Source organism: Lissotriton helveticus, chromosome 8, assembly GCF_964261635.1.
Source record: "Lissotriton helveticus chromosome 8, aLisHel1.1, whole genome shotgun sequence".
Taxonomy (NCBI): domain Eukaryota; kingdom Metazoa; phylum Chordata; class Amphibia; order Caudata; family Salamandridae; genus Lissotriton; species Lissotriton helveticus.
The window spans coordinates 1,670,641,860-1,670,658,119 of NC_136069.1; the positions used below are offsets into that span (position 1 = coordinate 1,670,641,860).

A 16,260-nucleotide genomic window follows, 5' to 3' on the forward strand; every position below is an offset into this window, starting at 1 on the left:
TTGCGGCCTTCATTAGGGCTGTGGACACTGCAGGCACCAGTTTATGGTAGAATTTCTGCTCTGCTGAATTCAATCTCCTTAGAAATTTAATGAATGCGTTAGTATTTCATAATTTTTATTAACTGGGATCACCAATTAGAAAGGTAAGAGTAAGAATCTTCATATTCTGCCCCACAAACCTATGGTCTAACTTGAGCTTTTTTTCCCTCTAAAATAGAGCGCACACATCACAACTGGACAGGCCCCATCAAAATGTCTCATCAGCTGCCTTCTTATCTGGGCTGTCGTTCAGAACCGAAGGGAGCTGGCAGAAATCCTATGGGCACAGGTAAGGAAAACTTCATCTTCAAGTCTATAACTCAAAATATGGTTGTCAGCAAATTCGACCTACAAAAACAAAGACTGCAGAAAATCAAACACAAATATTTCTTCACATTATGTATATGTAAGTAGGTATAGATTCACTATTCCTAACTCTGTTCCTTGCACATATATATCTTGTCAAGCTGATGGTTTAAAAATAGTAAATCTATATTCAACCTTACGTACTTGCAATGATATTATGACAGTTGTTGATATTCTGAAGTCGATCTTTTTGTAGGCATCAGGATGCAGGACTTGCGTTTCATTCTTTGGGGCAGGTGGTTGCAGTACTCCAAACCTGTTTGTACTAAGCACATTTTGAGCAAGGAAACTCTTAGTTGGTCAAAGAATGTCCAATTGGCTTTGCATCTCTGGAGCATGATAGCAAAACTACATTTTCGAGGCATGTATGGCTGTAGATACTCGTGCTCTGCAGGCACCTGCCATCTAGTGTGGGGTCTGGAGTTGTGAAGTTGTTTTTCTTCTAAGAAGTTTTTAGATTCATGAGGTAGAGTGACACTTCCTCTCTATTGTAATGTGCATGGGCATGGACCCCTTTGTTCGATTGTATTCTCGCCGCAATCTGGTTCGGATGTGTGATTCCTTTGCTCCATTTTCAACATCGTTACTGTTCGAACGGTTACACATCCATTCCCTTCCGTTGGTATTGTTTCCTTTTGCGTTCTTTCCATCTGCGCATCGATGAAAAACCTTGCTGGTTTGGACTCGCTCGACTGTAGCCCATTAGGGTCCCCGACTTTCGGGGCTCACCTTTGAACTCAAACTCAGTACTCTGTTATGCCCAACTGGTGATGGAATGCACGCCTTTTAGATACTGCTCACGTTGCCAAGTGAAGTACCCCATAATGGATCAGCAGTCGGTCTGCAACTTATGCTTGTCTTCCGAGCACCAGAAAGTGGACTACGATGCATGCAAGTCTTTTCGATCCCAAAAGACCCTTCTGTATTGTAGAGCAAGTCCCCTCGAGATGTCCTACTGCGAAGACACTTATGACAATTTTGTGAGGAGCATGCCCAGGAGAAGCTATCGTTCAAGGACGAGGAGGCCTTCTCTGTCAACAAAAGTTCTGACTCTGAGCTTGAGATTGACTTCGAAATGGAGGACATTACACCAGCTCAGCATGTGAGTACTGCACCCCCTGCCCCTAGCCTCCAGGCCAAGCTGACCAACAAACATTCGGCACTTCTGGTCTCAGCATCCAAGGTCCCTGTTCCACCTCTAGCTATGATCAGCACCAAAAAAACACTTGGATGTCCCGCCTTCAGGCTCGACGCCGAACGCACATTCAAAGTCGAAACCCTCAGCTTCTACTTCTTCAGAACATGACTGGCATTCAGCACCATCTCAACCTTAGGTGCTGAGCCGGCAATCGACCTCATTCATCTCGACACTGAGCGCACTTTCCACCTTGAAGCTAAAAGCTTCAGAAATGAAGACCTCAAAGCCCAGCTCCAAACCCACAGCACATCCACAGGTGGTACCAATCCTGCACAAGCTACAGAAAAATTTGAGCACACACCAGAAGAGAATCCACATCCAGGTTGAGACTGGATGAATTCTTGACAAAGCTTCCTCTCCTCTACCACCTAAAAGGAAGGTTACCTTTGAGGAAGCTTTGAACGTGGCAGTCCCTCCTAAAAGGAAGACTATGGACATGGCCACTAGCCCTCCACCCTTTCCATGTCCCTTACCAACTCAAACTCCACCAATTACCAGATTCTCCTTGACCACCACCTCCCGCAGGAGAGCCACTAGACATTCATCCACAGGGGTCACCACATTCAGATACTTGTGGATATGAGGAGACACAAGGAGATGATCCCTGGGATACCTATGACACCGGTCCCATGCTGACATGGATCCTGACCTTTATAATGCATACCCTTCTCTCCCTGAAGAAGCTACCTCATATAAGGAGGTAATACCTAGCTTCTTTACATAATGTAGAGCTTCCTAAAGAGCCCTTAGAGGATAACTTCCTCTTCAAAATGCTGCCCACAACACATAGTGCTACCCAGTACCTACCCATGTTAAATGGTATGCTTAGGCATACCAGTGACATATTTAAATACCCTTTAAAGACCATATTAGGGCTAGTGTCGTAACACCTAGGGTAGATAAGAAGTATAAGCCCTGCACCATCTTACTCTATTTTCATTAACGGACAGGTACTGCCAAACTCCCTAGTTGCCACCACAGCACGCAAGAGAGACAACTCTCATGCCACTGGAGGCCGCCCGCCTCCAGACATGGACAGCAAAAGAATAAACGCTGCAGGAAAAACGGTTTCAACTCAGGCTGCCAACTAGTGGCATATTGGCAACTCGCAAGCTCTCCTAGCATGCTACGATCATGCCCACTGGGACGAAATGGAAAAAGTATTCCAGTATTTCACAGAGGAACATAAAATGTGGTTAACAGCTTCAAAGGCAATAATTATCACAAACACCTCCATAGGGCACGCATTAGATGCTGAAGACATGGCAGCAAGGGAAGTGTACACAAGTATGTTTCTCTTGCAGGGGTTTTCCAGGTATAGTCATAAGCACTTGAATAGTCCCACCCATGTGGTGGGACCCCAGAGCACTTCTTTAGATACATCTTCTTAAGTGGATATATTTTGCATTTCTTCAGGAAGGCCTGTAAAGACTCTTAAGAGATAGAAAAAACAATAATGCAGCCTAACTAAATAGGCTACAAATGCCACAACTTCATCTTGAAGTGAAAAAGATGCCAGAATACTATGTTTTGTGCACATTTTTATGGTGTTTAACACCCAGAAAAGCCCCCTTCACTATACGCTGTGCATTAATCCCATGATGCACAGTCAGTGGCAGTTACTTCAGTTCTTTTTTCCGGCTCCTTCTAACAGGACCCTGGAGCATTGAGCTCTACCAAATTTAGTTTTCTTCATAAAAAATATCTTCAGAAGTTGAACTCCAAGTGTTTCACTCAACGTCTTTGGTCTTTCTCCACCTTTTTTTGCCTTTTTCTGACAGGAATTACCACAGTATCTTTAAAAATTACCATCTCTTGTGTCCAGACTGTGGAAGGAAGAAGGCCAAATCTGACCTTCATAGAGTATGTATTATTTGTCTACCTGCTACTCACATTCCTGACTCCTGTTCTATCTGCAAAACCTTTTCCAATCATACTCTGCATGGCAGGGAGAAGATTAGCCTTCGAGGAGCAGAAGAATGAAGAAAACAGCAGTTCCAGTCATCAGGTGGGGCTTCAGGGCGAGTAGAGGGTCAGTCCTCTACCAGGGGCCTATCTTCAGCCTCTGGGGGGCTCCCCAGCAGAAGGCAGGCTGAGACAGGCTGAGGGGCGACATGTTCGCTGTCGACCCAGGGCTCTGAGTCGAAACAACATCGACATGCAACATCAAGGAGAAGGTCGAAGACGATGGCTGCGCCAACGGCGAGAACACGTTCGGCGTTGAGAAGCCCACCGCAGGAGGTCACAAGATCGCCGTCAAGAACATCGCATCACTCGACGTCGACACATCACTGCCTATCGGGGTCTACTCATCACCGTCGATCGAAGTCTCCACGTCGCAGTCAATCGACGACGAGAAGACATCGTCATTCGACGCAGAGAAAAACCCATTGATCACAGACTCGATCTTCTTCAAAGAGTCTACATTCAACGTCAGGAGGGAGTTCTCTTTAAAGGCGATGACAAAGGTCTCCGTCGACTAAGATGGTTCTCCTGTAGAATCAGTGACTCCCCAACAGGCTAGGAAAAGGAGGAGATTAATTTACTTATCAGATTCTGAGTATTTACGGACATACTCTCCGACTAGGACAGTATCACCTACTCAGTCTCCTCCTCATCGTCCAGATGATCAGACTCCTCCTCAGCCTCCGTCTTCTCATCCTCCACCACCTCCTCCTCCACCGGTTACACCTTCTACTCCACCATGAAGGCCGAGATCCAGGTCTCGTACGAGGGCTCATTCTCATTGTAGATGTTCCTCTACGCATTCCCACCACCAACAACACGGTGGAAGATCCCGTTCTAGACACACCAGGGATTCTTCCTCTACAAGTACAGGAAGATACTCACCTACTTTATCGGACTCTCCTCCTCAAAGGCTTGATCCAATTGAAGATATCTCAACTTTTAAAGAAGTTTTGGTTTGAGGAGCTTCAAAATTGAACATTTCTATGTCCGTCCCTTCTCCATCAACTTCAGTTATATTTGAGACTGTACAGCAAAGACAAGCATCTCATCCTTTGCTTCCTTTGGTACTAGGCCTCTTGGAACCGGCAATGGAACTTTTCCTTACACCATCTCTATTAAGCCAGCTCCATCCAGGCTGCAAATGAAGTATCGCCCTCCGGAAGAGGACCCCACATTCCTAACGGCTGACTCAACCCTACCCCAGACTCAGCCAACTTCCACAGTTCCACCTGATAAAGAGAGTCAGAAAATAGACTCAGTGGGAAGAAAAGTGTGCAACACAGCAGTGACCTCCATGAAGGCTGCTAGTGCAACGCTGCTTTTAGGTAGATATGACCGAGCACTATGGGAGTTGCTCCAACAATTTGCTGTACATCTACCTAGAGATAAGAGGGAGGATTTTAATGAAATATTAATGGAAGGACTTATGCTCTCTAACCAGGTTATTAGCGCTGCTGCAGACACATCACTTCTAGCTGTGCATGGATATTGTCATGGAGTTGCACTCAGGCGGCATTCATGGCTTTGCTTCACTTCATTAATGCCTGAAGCGCAGCAGCGTATTCAAAATCTTCCTTTCTCCGGCACTACACTCTTCAGTTCTCATGCAGATGAAGAAATGGCACGCATGAAAGCAGAAATGGAGACATTGAAAGCGGTGGATCTCGAGAGACCCAAGGAACAGCGAAGATCCTTTCTTCCTTTTTCAAGACGAAATACAACACAGAGGATTCAAACCCCTTGGTGGTGTAGGAGAGTAGGGTCTGCTTCCTATGGTCACCCCCACTTTTTGCTGTGACACTCTGGTTTTTCGACTTTAGACTGGCTGTGGCCCTGCTAATCAGGACCACAGCGTAGCTGTTCTCTCTCTAAGTTGATACCATGTACTTTAGGTACATACCAGATTGTTTACTGGGTCACCCTTGTGAGCCCCTGTACAGTGTACCATAGGTACCCAAGGCATAGGTGCATCCAAGGCCTACCAGGGGCTGCAGCATGTATTATGCCACCCCTGGCTGGCCCTCCAAACTGACACCACAGGTCTGTTCACACAGCCTGGGTAAGGTGGTGTAATCACCCCTTACTTAGATATAGTATACCTATATCAACCTTATATACAGACACATAGTAACCTATCAGTCACTCCTATGGCAGGCCTTATCAATCCTGGAGGCAGAGTGCTTAGTTTTATGTGAGAGGGTGCCCTAGCATGAGCTGAGCCCCTCTGCAGCTTTCGGAACCATCTCCTTATAGCTGTTCTATGATATAGCCATACCATATACTCTAAGTGCATTATAATCCTTGCTGTTAATGCTAACTTTAGTTTGGCTTTATCAAAACATGTTGTGTAAGGTGTCAAACACTTTGGAATACTACCCCCACCTATCCTGGTGGCGGGGGTAGCATCCCACCCTTCTAGAGGGAGAAGACATGTAGTTACTGTACAACCCGGTTAAAGTTAAACAGAGCCTCAGCATCACAAAATGGATGCTGCTGCCACAGACACAAGTCTGACCTCCTACTGCTGGACAAAACTCCGGCAGGGGAGGCCTGGACAATAGGTTTCCTGTCAGGGGAGGTGCTAGCACCACCCCAGACAGGCTTATGTGTATTGGGGCAGGGAGGGCTGCATTCAGTGAATGCATTTCAAACACTGCCTGGGGCACACAAGGTGCTCCATGCACAGCGCGGTTCAAACCAGTAGCTGGGGCACTCCAGCCCCACTCTGGCACGAAACTGGACAAAGGGAACGGGGTGTAACCACCCCCTTCTCAGGTTCACCCATAGGTGGGACCTTCCAGGTAGTCCAACCCCTAAACTCAGTATAAGTATAGGAGCTGTGTCCCTAGGACTTTAGATTACCCTGAACAAATCTTTGAAAGACATATCCTGGACCTTCAACGTTCCATTTCAACTGGAAGACAGAAGCCATCTCCCTTGTGGTCAAGGAGAGACCACCCTGTGCAATCAGGCACCACCTGTAACTTGCCGGTCTGCATTGTCGAGGCTCCTGCCGGAACTCGAAAACACAGGACACGGACTTCCAGACATCTCTGACCCTGTTCGACGATCCCAGCAAAGCTGAGACCCGTGGCGGACACGAGAGATGTGGGACCGGAACTCCTGGACATCCTGCATTTTGCTAACTGCATCGACTCCTGAGGTAACTTGCAGTTGTGCATTGGGGTACGATAAGCCCCAGACCCGAGCACCATTTGCACCGAAGCTCAGCCCTCCACACTCCACGAGTGTCCCGTGGGGCCTGCTCTTGCAATTCAGCTCGACGTGTCTTCCTGGTTCCTAGTCCGTTGGCTAGTGAGCCCCCTGAATACTTTCGTTTGAACTTAAACTGCTTTCCTGGTTGCTCCAGGCTTGCTCCAGCTTCCCTACAAAGGAGAAGCGCAACAGACCTTGCTGGTCTGCACCGAAGCCCATCTACGTCTCCTGCGTGGATTGCGTTTGCCAAGGCTTGTTGGGACCAATCCGGATACCGATACCGCAGTCAACTAGATCCTTCATGGGACAGCTTGAATCCAGCTCCTGGTTGTCGTCGACACCTCCTGGACCTCGTGGCTGCAGAGACAAGCTTCACCTCTTCACCTGAGATCAACGCGACATCGCCTGGTTCCTTCCTGGTCACTGGCTAGTGACCCAGACTCTGTCCCTTCTGCTTTCAGGTTCTTCAGATCTTCGATCCACCCTTGGATCCACCCGGACACTTTTCCTCTTGTCGCCTGCAGCACTTCTTTGCAGATCTCCATTGAAAACGACAATGAAACCCGACACCAAAAGGCACCCATGCACCCGGCTTCCCTGGGTGAGGTAACACGAGTACTTCGGTGCTCCCGTGGGTCTTGACTCTCGAAGAGTTCTAGTCTAAAGGGGTTTTGTCGTAGTCCATCCGGAAGTGCCCTTAAACAGAAACTTTGTAACTTTTACATTTCCCATAGAAAGTCAATGGTAACTTGTGGCTGTGTATAGACACTGCACGCGTCTCCAGTGGGCCTCCTACCTCCTAACCTTTGGTTGTTTAGAGTAGCCCCAGCGATGATCTAGGTCTACTTTCTATTTCAGACGTGGTTCTTATACCACTATTTTAGTATATGGTTTGTGAGGCCCCTAAGGCAAAACGTATACTGTGTAACTTATCATATGCTCATTGAGTAACTTGTATTGTGCTTTTACCTCTGACCTCATAAAGAGTGCAGAGGGGTTGTGTTTAGAATAAATACATATATATTTGATATATACCTTGTGTGGTGTCCTTTCATTTGGTATTCAAGGGATTATAATTGGTAAAACAACTTGCTTCACATGCTCTCTGAAGTCTTTTTTTTTTTTTTTTGTCCTCATTTCACCAAGGTGAGTGCAAATGAACACTAGCATCCCCATACCGTCCTGGGCGCCCAGGGGTGAAGTTCTTGCTTTACCTGGGCCGACCCAGCATGCCCCTTTTTGTTCCGAGGCATGGTGTAATCATAGGACAGTTTAAGACATCATATCATATCAGCCTCATTTCTTTCCCCCATTCCATTAAAGGTGCCCAAACAATACTATTTACATTGAGTGCCATGACAGATTCAAATCGTGCTATTCTGAGTGCAGCTTGAAGCCAACTTTCGTACAAGGGAGGACTAGTATCCTTCCATACCTTACATATCTCCCTACATGCAATAATAATACAATTAAAAAATAAAGCCACCTGTGCCACCCTAAGTAAGCAAATAAGATCAGCATCTAAACAGAATATCACTCTAACTGTATTTAAGGTAAGTCTAATCTTGAAAATACTCTCCATTGCCTTCTCCACACTTGACCAGTAGGGGCCCAAGATTGGACAGTCATAAAAGATATGGATGTCATCTGCCTCGATTAAACCACATCTTGGGCACCCTGGGGGCGGGCTAACAAATTTCGCAATTTTTTTTGGCGTATAATATAGCCTATTGATTACATAAAAATGGTTCTTCTTAAGTGAGGCAGATCTAACATATTTATACAAATATTGGAGAGATGTATCATACAGGGTGACTGAGGCGGCCTCCAAAGATGACAAGCTCCATACCAGATAGAGTGGCGGGGCATGGGTTTCCTCTGCCTCTAGGGTTTTTTTGTACCAGAAACCCACTTCCTTCTTTTTATACCCAGGAGTTTGAAGGGCGAGCTCAAAATCCCAATTGCCGCCAATGTTATCCTTCTCAGCAGAATACCATGAGCAAAGTTGAATATATTTAAATTTGGAAAGGGAGTCCCCAATCTTAGATCTCAACACCTCCCACGGGAGAACCCCCTCTGATGTTATCAGATCCGACCCGATTGTTATTCCAGCTCTCCTGATGGGAAGGGACAGACCGTCCCTTAGACAGAGTGGCCGTCCCGGCGACTCCCAAATTGGGGCAAAATCAGAGTAGTATTTTATGCCCCATTTTGCTTTTGCTCTCCTCGATACTGAAAAGGCGAGTTTTAAAACCTTAAGGCGCACCTTTTTGTAGTATCTGGGTGAGCTGAATTTATACAGGAAACCGGGCCCACCCCCCTCTAGATCCACCATTATATTCAGAATCTGTCCCCAATTAGAATTATCGAGACTAGTAATGAGGCTTCGAATATTTTTTAACTGAAACGCAAAGGCATACCAAAGGACATCTGGGAGCGCGAGACCCCCCTTCAACAGTTTCCTTTTGAGTTTTTTCCATGATATTCTGGACGTTTTGTTTGACCATATGAAACTACCTATTTTCCCCTGAATTTTCCCCAAGATTTTATCGGAGAAGATCAGGGGTATCATATTAAATAGGTACGTCAATTTAGGCAAAATAACCATCTTGACCAGGTTAACACAGCTATAGATGGTAAGAGGGAGGTTCTACCACTGCAGAAAAAGATGATCTATGTCCTTATCTACCCTTTTTACGTTTATCTGCACTAAATTGTTTAGGTCTGACGTTCTTATTATGCCTAAGTATCTGAACTGGGTATTTTGCGCAGCACCCCAATTATCTACTCCCCAGCTCATTGTTTCAGTCTTCGAGGCATTAATCAAATACCCAGAATACTGACCAAAGTCACTCATAATCTCCTCTACTCTGGGAAACACCTCGGCTGGATTGCTAGTGTAGACCAGCAAATCATCTGCATATAACGCCAGCTGGCAACTATATTCCTTAACTGTAAAAGGTGTAATCAGTTGATCTATCCTCAATGCCTGCGCCAGAGGCTCTAAATAGATGACGAACAGGAGGGGCGACAGAGGGCACCCCTGCCTAGTTCCCCTCCCTATACTGAAGCGAGTAGTCAGAAACCCATTCACTAGGATCGCAGCTGTGGCCCCCTCATAGCACCCCCTCAGCGCCTGGATAAAGATTGTACCAAACCCCATGGTACTCAGAAGATCCCAGAGGAAGCCCCAATTAACACGGTCAAAGGCCTTGGCGGCATCAAATGCTGCCACCGCCAAGGGCTCCGACCGTACCACTGCCAGATCTATGCTTCCTATTAATTGCAGGGTCAACTCTTGAATTAATCTGCCAGGTATAAAACCCCTTTGATCTGGGTTGATGAGTAGAGGGGCCAGCTTAGCCAATCTCCCTGCCAAAACACTAGTAAATATCTTGTAGTCTGCGTTTAGCAGGGAGATAGGCCTGAAGGAGTCTGACATAAGAGGATCTTTCCCAGGTTTCAATATAAGCACAATTGTGGACTCCTTCCAAGATGGCGGGGCCCTTCCCTCTGAGCTGTAGACGTAGTTAAATAATTCACAAAGTCTTGGTGTCATAATGTCTTGGAACACCTTGTACACTTCACCAGGGAGGGCATCCGGCCCTGCGGCTTTGTTGTTTTTTATTTTTTTTTATATGAAGTCTTATTTCTTCCTCCGTGAAAGGGCTATTGAGCATACCCGACCTTCCTCCGTCAGACTCCGCAAAGCCTTATTCTCCAGCCAGCGCAGAGTATTCTCAGAGCTGGGAGAGGATTCCTCCTCATATAGTTTAGAAAAAAGGGAGAGTAAGCGCTTTTCCATCTCTTCCTGACGGCAGGAAATGGTACCCTGATCATCAATAATCAGTTTATTTATATTGTTCCTGACTCGATCTGCTCTGATCTTACTAGCCAATACTGCCCCGTCTCTTTCGCCATACTCATAATTCTCCATAGAGTGAACGGCCCACTGTGCCTTAATTTTCAGATCTAACATACATCGATACTCTGAGCGGAGGCGATCTATTTCCAGTGAGATCTGTACTAAGTTGTCTGCCTGGGTGTTCACTCTTGAGGCCTCTAATAATGAAATATTATCTTCCAATTTTTTTAACTTCCTTACCTCCTCCCTGTTACATGAGCTAATCAGACTGTGGAATTGGCCTCTAGTGTGGGCCTTATATGCATCCCAGACATATTCAAGTGGGGCTGAACCAATGTTGTCGGAAAAAAAATTAGTAATGGAAGTGCCCACCGCGGAAACTATGCCTTGATTATTTAGAACGGCCCTTTTTAAAGTCCACCGGGGGATTGTTGTGCCCCTGACCCTGCCCACCAAGAGAGCGAACACAACAGGGGCGTGATCAGACAAGATGCTTGGGAGAATCTCTATATCGACCAGGGCCTCCAAACCTAATCTATCTTGAGGAATGTAATCTAATCTAGAAGCATGCCCATGCTTTTTACTAAAATATGTGAATCCCGGGGCTATCCCCTTCTTGGCATTCCAGGCATCAATCAGGCCTATCTCTTGCATCATGTTCACCATAGCACGACGTGATCTTGGGGCCGAAACATACTGACTATAGTTAGAACGATCCTGTCTCGGGTCAAGGAGAATGTTAAAGTCCCCCCTACAATCATGGGAGAGGTAACCTCCACCAAGTTGGACTGTACTTTTAATAGACAGGTGGGGTCGTCTATATTTGGCCCATAGTAAGACACAATTGTCAGTTCACTGACATTAAGATCAACCTGCGCGGAGACCCATCTTCCTGTGTGATCAGTTAACATTGACTTTATGGATCCTCCACTGCCCGCCTTAATCAAGATTGCAACCCCCTTAGTTGCGACCGTCTGGCCTGAACAGCAAAACGCCCCTACCCATCTAAGTTTCCCGAAGACCTCTTTACCCTCACTTGAACTTAGATGGGTTTCCTGAAGGAGGATTACTCTGGCGGCAGATTGTTCCAGGTATTTTAATATCAACCTACGCCTCCGAGGACACCGAAGCCCATTAACGTTCCAGGATATAAATGCTGTCTTATTGCTAGACATCAAATAGCCTCAGTCCCCTCCTCCATACTTAAATAATGGGGTTCCCATTTGGTGAAAGGGGTCCTCTTGCTGACTAATATTAAATGAGGACTACATTTTTTCTTTTTTCCCCTTGCGACCCCCCCCGTGCCTCCCCTCACACCACCCCCTCTGCCTCGTACCCTCTGAGGCCCCCTACTTCCCTGAGGAGCCCTCCCTTTCTTCTTGAGCATTACACTCTTAGACGGAGCCCCACCCCCACTCTGTGTGTATGTTTGTTTTATTAATTTTATAATGGTGCCAAGAAAAGGACATAAAGCCCAAAACAAGAAGAAAAATAATAAATAAAAATATATCATAAGTCTGTATCGGGTTCCACCTAGCGATTAAGTATATAATATCTACTAAGTCTTCATACGTATATTCTTATATCGGACGAGCGAGATGGCGGCACTACTTGTTACTACCAATTCCTGAGAGCAACTACCTTCCCCCTAGCGGTCTCACACCCCAGCTTAAATTGCCTCGCCGTTCCCCCCTTCTTGTCCGCCTGAATTTTCTCAATTAGATTATCCGCCTCCTCCACATGTCGTATGTTATACATGTGGTTATTCCACATTACGCGGAGCAGAGCGGGAAATTTTAATTGTGCACGGGCCCCCAAGGAGTTGAAAGTTGCCAATCTCTTGCCCATCTCCCATTGCTTTGTTGCAGTTATATGAGATATATCTGAACGGATTGAAAAAGTAAATGGGCTGGAAAAGGAGGTTGATCTTATAGTCCCGGCTTTAAGGGCCAAAGACAGGATTCTCTCTTTGATGGCATAAGTGAGAAAGTTGACCAATATTTTTCTGGGGCGCTCCCTCCCAGGATTTCTCCTGTATGGGTCGCAATGAACTCTCTGAATATCCGCTATTAGGTCAAGATCTACATTGGGGGAATATTTCAGGATAGTCGTCTTTAGAACTGCAGCAATAAATGCTTTAATATCATTCCCCTCTAAGTCCTCGGGAATATTCAAGAATTTTAGGTTGTTCTTTCTTGAGTGATTCTCAAGCCTCTCAAGGTCTTCTTTCATCTCCCGGTTCTGATGCACCAGTTTATCCATAGTGGCAGAGGAAGTACTAAGAGCTTCTTTAATCTTAGGAATCTCCACCTCCAGGGCATCAGTCCTTAGTGAACCCTCCTCTACCTTTTGGCCGAGTACCTCGCAGGATGCCTGGATAGCTGTCTGGTTAGCCTCCGATATCGTGAACCGCTTCCCTATGTCCTCTTTTAACCCCATTAGAATGTCAGCCAAGGTTCCTGGGACCGACATCATTAATGTACCACTGTCCGAGGGATATCTCGCGTAGTAGAGTAAAGACCTTCCTCTTTAGAGCTAGACAGATCTTCTTTGTCTTCCTTGTCCTTTAGGACATCCTTTGAAACATCTTGTTCCGTCTGCATGTTATCCTGAATATCCAGCGCCGAATAGCTGTTTGAAAGCTCTATCGAGGGGTGTATCATGTCTTGACTCAGGGGTGAAACAAGCTGGGATATAGGGCTGAGCTGGGGCCCTTTGTCTTATTGCCTGCTATGTTACTAATTTTTGTAGGATCGCCACCGGGGGTAGCGTCTCCAGCCATGACATTGGTTATAGCGGAAATCTTAGCGCCGTTTTTGGCACTGGTTACGCTGCTTGCAGCCATCTCTTTGGTTCTATCAGAGGAGCCTGAGGAACGAACCTTATAATATGATTTCAGTGATGGGGTGACTCTAATTGGAACCAATGCCCCACTTTTCGCTTTCTTTCTGCCTTTCCACCCCCCCAGAGGGGCGTCTGGAGAGCTAGGGTCCCCCTTCCCTTTCACTTTTACTTTCGCTTTTACTTTCTGGGAGATGACTTTACAATGGATTACAGGAGGAGGGAGAGGTGGTTTTAGGGACCCTGACACTAAATTGGCAGTACGGTTCCTCAATGAGTATCGACTAACCCCCACTTCGGAGATGAGAGTAGATGTAGACTGCACGAGGTCTGAGTCGTCTAAAGTGTCGTTGAATTTTAGGGCAGCCGCGCTATGTGCACCTATCTCCATGCAAGGCTCCCAAACTGCCCTGCCTGTATCTTGAGGGTCATAAATTAATGCAAGCGCTGAGAGCTCTTTTGTGATTGATGGCGCCTCGCAGGTCTCAAGCCTCTGAATCAACTGAACCACACTCAAATGTGCAGGACTATTTGCAATATTTAGTGCATTTAGAGTCACAGCCACCGTCCCGTGCTTGTTGTTGAGGGCCCCACAGCAGAAGTATTTAATCTTCACATGCGCCTTACCAGGGACTCGGCTTACCGCACCCACTGCACCGAAAGGACAGGCAGACCATCCGCCCGAATGCCCGGTCAGGCCCCCAGCTTTCCGCCTCCACTGTCGAAATGCGCCCAGCTCACGGAACCAGGCAGGTCCTATAGGTACACTGCAGTCCCCCTCATTCACCATCCGCCTCGCGCTGAACGTTGTCTTCTTCCGATGAATCCAAATAACACTAATTGCGGGTGGTATGAAACCACGGCTAGCAACTCTTTAACTAGTTTGTACCTAAAGTACAAAGTAGAACCGAAACGCTACTGCTGGGAAAACACCATAACCGCCAGCAAGCTAGCGGAGCGTCCGCGCCATACACTGTGGGAGGAGCTCCGTCACTGCCGTTAGCTTCCGGCCGCCATGCTCCTCGATCCCGCAATTGACTGCTCTCTGAAGTCTTAGCCTAGTAACTGCTGGTCCATGCTACCACTAGGATAGCTTTCTGTAAGGTTGACTTTACAACCACCATCAATGAGGGTCGATTAGACTGGTGCAAGGTGCCCACTAGAACTAGCGGACATCATATGCCAGGCTAACTTCTCACAGGTGGTATCAGGGTCGTCAGTCTGGTACACAGCAATCGTATCAAAGATCCTACCAACCGTATCAGAAAAGGCAACCTAGAGGAAGGTCAAAACAACAAACTTCACAAGGAGGCAAGTTGCCTACTGGCCCCAAGACCTGAATCCTATATTCCCCTCTTACGTTACCCACTCAAGTAAGGGGAGCCATTCAACACTTCTTGGCAGAGTGGCAAAGTATCACGCAAGACAATTGGGTTCTGAATATTGTGCGCAATGGATATTTTCTACGATTCATCAGCCCTCCACCATCAGAGCCTCCAACACAATTAAGATTCCACCTATCGCAATTACTAGCGGAAGTGAACATTCTCTTACGAAAACAGGCAGTAGAACATGTTCCTTCACTGCAACGAGGCAAAGGGCTGTATTCAAGATTCTTTCTCATCAAAAATAAAGACAAGAACGAGTTCAGACCCATTCTCGACCTGAGGGAGGCAAACAAATGGATTCGGAAGGAAAGATTCCGGATGTTAGCACTACACCAGATCTATCCTCAACTACATCAAGAGGATAGGTTATGTGCAGTAGACCTACAGGACGCATACTTCCACATTCCCATCATAATGAAACATTGTAAGTTCTAGAGATATGCAGTGGGAAACAACCACTACCGATACTGTGTGCTTCTGTTCGGCCTGAAGTCAGCACCGAGGACCTTCTCCAAGTGCATGGCGGTGGTGACTGCCCACTTGAGAAAACACATGTCTACCCCTATATAGACGATTGGCTGATCAAAGCATTTCAACTGGACCTCCGACCTTCTCCGTCGTTTGGAACTTCATGTGACTCAAACGAAGTCTACCTCAACTCCTGTACAGTGCCTACAATATCTGGGAGCATCCATCGATTCTCGCACCGCAAACCTGTATCCTTCAGAAGAAATATGCTTATCGATCCTTCGGAAGGCACAGGCTCTCATGTCAACATCGCACCCGACAGTCAGGAAGGTCTCCTCTCTTCTGGGCTCCATGGCATCCTGTGTATTTCTCACACCGAAAGCACGTCTCCTCATGAGATCCCTACAGTAATGTCTGGAGGATCAGTGGGACCAGCGAATGGGGAATTGGGAAGACTGGATTCAACTGTCACAACATGCCCTCTGGTCCATCAAATGGTGGTGCTCGCCCACCAATCTCCTACGAGGGACTCCCTTTCACAAGGATATACCGACTCAAACTGTAGTTACGGATGCCTCTCTTCTGGGATGGGGAGCCCATACAGCTCACCTTCAAATTTAGGGCAGATGGTCACACAAGGAATCTACTTACCACATCAATCTGCTAGAGCTGCGAGCAGTCCACTTGGCTCCGAAAGCTTTTAAACCATCATTCCATGCCAACTCCCTCCTTGTACAGACGTACAATACAACAAAAATGTTCTACCTCAACAAGCAAGGAGACTCGAGACCATTGTCTCAGGAAGTCCAGAGAATATGGAAGTGGCTTCTAGCCAGAAATCTGACCATACCAGCAACCCATCTCCCCCGTGTTCAAAATGCTTAGGCCGACTCACTTAGCAGACTCCTTCA

At 46.7% G+C, this 16,260-nt stretch overlaps 1 protein-coding gene across 7 annotated transcripts in view; it reads left to right on the top strand.

Moving 5' to 3' along the window:
• The window catches only part of LOC144773616 (transient receptor potential cation channel subfamily M member 2-like), a 4,189,411-nt gene that overhangs the window by 1,362,367 nt on the left and 2,810,784 nt on the right, over nucleotides 1–16,260 (top strand). For all 7 annotated transcript variants that reach the window (XR_013600029.1, XR_013600030.1, XM_078658762.1 and 4 more), the window contains exon 15: nucleotides 218–328. Coding sequence is in view for 5 of the 7 variants with exons in the window: in XM_078658762.1 (XP_078514888.1) it covers nucleotides 218–328 (111 nt within the window). In the remaining 2 variants the exon portion in view is untranslated. The remainder of the gene's footprint in view (nucleotides 1–217; nucleotides 329–16,260) is intronic.